The sequence below is a fragment of the Mustelus asterias genome, chromosome 6 (genome assembly GCF_964213995.1).
Source record: "Mustelus asterias chromosome 6, sMusAst1.hap1.1, whole genome shotgun sequence".
Lineage (NCBI taxonomy): Eukaryota > Metazoa > Chordata > Chondrichthyes > Carcharhiniformes > Triakidae > Mustelus > Mustelus asterias.
The window spans coordinates 17,961,347-17,967,250 of record NC_135806.1 but is presented as its reverse complement, the minus strand read 5'-3'; the positions used below and the strand labels follow the sequence as shown (position 1 = coordinate 17,967,250).

Genomic DNA, 5,904 nt, shown 5'->3' with positions numbered 1-5,904 from the left:
GGAAGGGGCACTGAGGGAGGGGAGGGGAAGGGGCACTGGGGGAGGGGAAGGGGCACTGAGGGAGGGGAGGGGAAGGGGCACTGGGGGAGGGGAAGGGGCACTGAGGGAGGGGAGGGGGCACTGAGGGAGGGGAGGGGGCACTGGGGGGGAGGGGAGGGGGCACTGGGGGGGAGGGGAGGGGGCACTGGGGGGGAGGGGAGGGGGCACTGGAGGGGAGAGGGCACGGGGGGGAGGGGAGGGGAGGGGGCACTGGGGGGGAGGGGAGGGGAGGGGGCACTGGGGGGGAGGGGAGGGGAGGGGGCACTGGGGGGGAGGGGAGGGGGCACTGGGGGGGAGGGGGCACTGAGGGGGAGGGGAGGGGGCACTGAGGGGGAGGGGAGGGGAGGGGGCACTGAGGGGGAGGGGAGGGGGCACTGAGGGGGAGGGGAGGGGGCACTGTGGGGGAGGGGAGGGGGCACTGAGGGGGAGGGAGAGGGGGCACTGAGGGGGAGGGGGCACTGAGGGGGAGGGGAGGGGGCACTGAGGGGGAGGGGAGGGGGCACTGAGGGGGAGGGGAGGGGGCACTGAGGGGGAGGGGAGGGGGCACTGAGGGGGAGGGGAGGGGGCACAGAGGGGAAGGGGCGGGGGCACAGAGGGGAAGGGGCGGGGGCACAGAGAGGGGAGGGGGCACAGAGGGGGGAGGAGGGGAGGGGGCACAGAGGGGGGAGGAGGGGAGGGGGGGGAGGGGAGGGGGCACAGAGGGGGGAGGGGAGGGGGCACAGAGGGGGGAGGGGAGGGGGCACAGAGGGGGGGAGGGGAGGGGCACAGAGGGGGGGAGGGGAGGGGCACAGAGGGGGGGAGGGGAGGGGGCACAGAGGGGGGAGGGGAGGGGGCACAGAGGAGGGGAGGGGGCACAGAGGGGGGAGGGGAGGGGGCACAGAGGGGGGAGGGGAGGGGGCACAGAGGGGGGAGGGGAGGGGGCACAGAGGGGGGAGGGGAGGGGGCACAGAGAGGGGAGGGGAGGGGCACAGAGTGGGGAGGGGAGGGGGCACAGAGGGGGGAGGGGAGGGGGCACAGAGGGGGGAGGGGAGGGGGCACAGAGGGGGGAGGGGAGGGGGCACAGAGGGGGGAGGGGAGGGGAGGGGGCACAGAGGGGGGAGGGGAGGGGGCACAGAGGGGGGAGGGGAGGGGGCACAGAGGGGGGAGGGGAGGGGGCACAGAGGGGGGAGGGGAGGGGGCACAGAGGGGGGAGGGGAGGGGGCACAGAGGGGGGAGGGGAGGGGGCACAGAGGGGGGAGGGGAGGGGGCACAGAGGGGGGAGGGGGCACAGAGGGGGAGGGGAGGGGGCACAGAGGGGGGAGGGGAGGGGGCACAGAGGGGGGAGGGGAGGGGAGGGGGGAGGGGAGGGGGCACAGAGGGGGGAGGGGAGGGGGCACAGAGGGGGGAGGGGAGGGGGCACAGAGGGGGGAGGGGAGGGGGCACAGAGGGGGGAGGGGGCACAGTGGGGGGGGGGAGGGGAGGGGGCACAGAGGGGGGAGGGGGCACAGAGGGGGAGGCGTGAGGGCACAGAGGGGGAGGGGTGGGGCACAGAGGGGGGGAGGGGTGGGGGCACAGAGGGGGGAGGGGTGGGGGCACAGAGGGGGGAGGGGTGGGGGCACAGAGGGGGGAGGGGTGGGGGCACAGAGGGGGGAGGGGTGGGGGCACAGAGGGGGGAGGGGAGGGGTGGGGGCACAGAGGGGGGAGGGGAGGGGGCACAGAGGGGGGAGGGGTGGGGGCACAGAGGGGGGAGGGGTGGGGGCACAGAGGGGGGAGGGGTGGGGGCACAGAGGGGGGAGGGGTGGGGGCACAGAGGGGGGAGGGGTGGGGGCACAGAGGGGGGAGGGGTGGGGGCACAGAGGGGGGAGGGGTGGGGTCACAGAGGGGGGAGGGGTGGGGGCACAGGGGGGGGAGGGGTGGGGGCACAGGGGGGGGAGGGGTGGGGGCACAGAGGTGGGAGTGGTGGGGGCACAGAGGTGGGAGTGGTGGGGGCACAGAGGGGGGAGGGGTGGGGGCACAGAGGGTTGGGGGCACAGAGGGGGGAGGGGTGGGGTTTGGGGGCACAACGCCTTCATTGCAGAGCTGCTGGAGGACGATGCATGCAGCCCAGCTCCCCCCATCCCATCCCAACCCAACCCCCTGCAAAGGTAGGGGAGAGGGTGGCGCATTCTGTGCAACAACTAGTGTGCTGCACATTTACAGGCCCTTCAGCAGATTAACTCCTCGCCACACCGGACATGGAAGCGATTGTATTGTGTGTGTGAGTGTTGTAGCCACATCCACAAAGTCGTCACAAATCACCAATTAAATGTAGGGACCTCAACCTTTCACTAAAATTCCAAGAACACAGCATATATATTTTTTAAAATGAGGCCATCACCCACTTTATTCACTGCCCTCCTCCCCTCTCCCCACCCCTTCCCTTTCGCGCTTCTGCTCAGGGCCTGCCTGAGCTGAAACATGTTGAGCCATGGCTCCCGGAATGAGTCAAGAAAAATAGGCTTCGATGCCTCGAGACAGAGAGAGAGACAACAGTGAATTCATTCCAGCACCTCATCCCCCCCACCCCCCCAAATAAACCCCCCCAGCGCGGACATGCACCGCCTCAAAAAAACACTGAGGAAAGAAAGCTTTCCTCAAAAAAATCCTTTCCTCTTGCACCCCCAAATAAATAAATGGCTGAAAATAAATACATTAAAATAGTGAGCAACATATGCGACAAAAACATCAATTTGCATCCAGCCCCACTGAAATGAGATAAATATAAAGAACCAATTCTGGTTACAGTCTATCCTTCCAGGAGGGCTGAACATCCTTGTTTATGTGGGGTTACTTTGTAACAGGAAACAGCTACAGTGAAGCTTCTGGGTTTCCATTCTCACATTTATATATATTTATTAATATTAATTTTTTTTTTACCTGCTTGCCTCTGTAGAACAAGCGCTGGCATTCCGGGTCCACACTGAAGCTCTCTTGGATTTTTAATCGCAAGCATTCAATTTTGGTCAGTCGGGATAAATCGTCTATGCAGCGCGTTTGCTTGCCGTCGATAGTCCGTACTTGAATCCACATTTTTTTTTGTGTTGTGTGTCCTCTCTCTCTCTCTTAACCAGAAGCGAGACAATAAAATGGAATTAATACCATCGGAGCGGATAATAGGCGAGAAAGGAGGAATTAATAATAATGGTGTGAGGGCTTCTTCCCACCCCCCTCCTCCTCCACCTCAAGAGGATATTTCTTAGTGAGGGGGAATATTTGCAATCCCCTCACTCAGTCCCTCCAGTGAGTGTAGCCAGTGTGTTGTTTACTGAGCGCACACACACACACGGGGTCACGGCGCTCAGCAAATCTCGCGAACATATGATAATTAATTCTAGGAGGTTATTAAAAAATATATATTTTTTTAAATCCACATTCAGTTCACCTTTGAGACGTCCTCTTTAAAACATGTCAGGAGTGATGATCGTTCATTGTCCCCCCACCCACCCCCACACAAGCTCTCACACTCCTTCCAAAGACAGATCTGGCTTCTCCTCTTGTTTTTCTGTCTTCGGGTTACCGGTCTTCCCCCCTCCCCTCTTTTGGCGGGATGCGGAAAAACTCAAAACTCCGCCTTATTTCCAGCCCCCTTTTTTTTTTAAGTTGCGCGTTAGAAATCTTTCAAAAGCTGTATGTCCATGGGTGTGCTACACCATCCCCAACCCCATTTATTCATGGTGAAATCATGGTTGAGACTTTATTTTTTTGCAATGTTATTTGCAGGACATTAATCTTCATATCTGATACAAATGTCAGCCCATTGATCCAGGTGAATCCACTGTCAGGTCTATCAGTATTTTACAGATCACTGAACTGCAGTGGGCGACATGTCCCACTTCCTACAGATGCTGCCAGGTTTGCTGAGTATTTCTGACACTTTTTATTGCAGATTTCCAGCATCCATAGTCTTTTGTTTTTACTACAGATTCTGTTCCTACGTGACTTGCATGTTTGTACTACTTGGAAAGTACAACGTGATCTTTTTCCCACATACTGCGACTTATAATACCTTATACATTCCACAGTAGAGTCCTGGTCAAAGCATTAGCTGCAGTGTTTCAACTCTGAAGGCTTGATTCTTACTGTACTTTACCTTCTCAGCACTCATCGGTCCCTTACTTGGGCTTTTGCTACACGTTTAATTTGCACATAGACTTTTGCTCACATAATAAAATTAAAAGAGAAAATGCTGGAAAATCTCAGCAGGTCTGGCAGCAGCTGTAAGGAGAGAAAAGCTGACCTTTCGAGTCCAGGTGACTGTCAAAAGCTACACTCACTGGGGGGACTGTGAGCGGGGGGATTGCAAATATTCCCCCTCTCTACTTTTGCCCACACCTGTTTTAAGTTTTATGTTTATTTATTAGTATCACAAGGCTTACATTAACACTGCAGTGAAGTTACTGTGAAAATCCCCTAGTCACCACACTCCGGAGCCTGTTCAGGTACACTGAAGGAGAACTTTAGTATGGCCGATGCATTTAACCAGCACATCTTTCAGACTGTGGGAGGAAATCGGAGCACCCAGAGGAAACCCATGCAGACATGGGGAGAACATGCAGACTCCTCACAGAGAGTGACCCAAGCCTGGAATCGAACCCAGGTCCCTGATGCTCTGAGGCAGCAGTGCTAACCAATGCTAACCTGGACTTCTCACATCTTTGGCCCATTCCCAGGAACTCCTCAATATTTATAAGCACAATGCCACTTGGGATTTGCCTTTTGGATCTTTCCTCCAGAATTCATGCTCCTTAGAAACATCCCAGAAGCCAGAAGGACATGAAGGCCTTGGAGAGAGCGCAGAGAAGAATGATCCCAGATATTAAGAACTGTAGCTATGAGGATAGCTTGCAGGGGTTCGGTCTGTTTTCCTTGGAGAAAAGAAGGCTGAGAGGAGATTTGATTGGGGTGTTCAAGATCTTGAGGGGTATGGACAGGGTAAATCGTGAGAAAATGTTCTCACTCAAGAGTGCATCAAGAACTAGAAGGCGCAGATTCAAAATTAATGGGTAAAAGGAGTGAAGGTGGTATGAGAAAACTAATTTTCACACAAAGAGTGGTTTGAGTCTGGAAGGAACTTCTTGAGAGGGTGGTGGAGGGAGGTTCGATTTAGTTATTCATAAGGGAATTAGATTGCTGTCTGAAAAGAAGGAATGTGGAAGATTATGGGGATACAGCAGGGGAGTGGGATTAGGTAGAATGCTTTTCAGAGAGCGAGTGCAGCGTTGATAGGCCAAATGGCCTCCTTCTGCACTGTAAAGACTCTGCAGTGCAACCAGGGATAGGCAATAAATGCTGGTCTAGCCAGCAATGCCCACATTCCATAAAATGAATAAAAAAGGTTGCTCCTAAAGGTTTCTTCAATGATTGGCTCTGCAGAACAGGCATATTGGACTCGAAACATTAACTCTGTTTCTCTCTCCACAGATGCTGCCAGACCTGCTGAGATTTTCCAGCATTATCTGCTTTTATCTCAGATTTCCAGCATCCACAGTGTTTTGCTTTTATTCTTCCTTGCTTGCTGAATATTGATGCTATATCATCAGCTTCCACTGCTGTGGTCGTATTGTGGATGATCTAATTTAGTTTCTGTCACATCTGGATTCAGCATGATTTCTTCTAACCATTATCCTTGGCCTCAAGTGGTGAAATTGAAAACAATGGGCATGAACCAGTGGCATAACATTAGCGTTTTTAAAAGGTATCGTCTTCATAGAAAATATATGTGTGTTTAAAACTGCAGTACTCAGATTTCTACTACTATACTCTGAATGGAACACACAGTTAACATGTAGCAACGTTGAGAGACAGCATGGTTATCATAGAACCCTACAGTGCAGAAGGAGGCCATTC

At 55.9% G+C, this 5,904-nt stretch overlaps 1 protein-coding gene across 2 annotated transcripts in view; it reads right to left on the bottom strand.

Moving 5' to 3' along the window:
* Positions 1–3,572, bottom strand: part of uhrf2 (ubiquitin like with PHD and ring finger domains 2) — a 137,379-nt gene extending 133,807 nt beyond the window's left edge. Inside the window, exons 1-2 of one of the 2 annotated variants that reach the window (XM_078214101.1) lie at positions 3,440–3,572; positions 2,935–3,119 (exon numbers count right to left, since the gene is read on the bottom strand). In XM_078214101.1, the coding sequence (XP_078070227.1) occupies positions 2,935–3,087 (153 nt within the window). In that variant the 5' untranslated portion in view covers positions 3,088–3,119; positions 3,440–3,572. Of the gene's footprint in view, positions 1–2,934; positions 3,325–3,439 lie in introns of those variants that run through there. The other variant, XM_078214100.1, reaches the window with a different exon arrangement.
* Between the last annotated feature and the right edge of the window lie 2,332 nt (positions 3,573–5,904).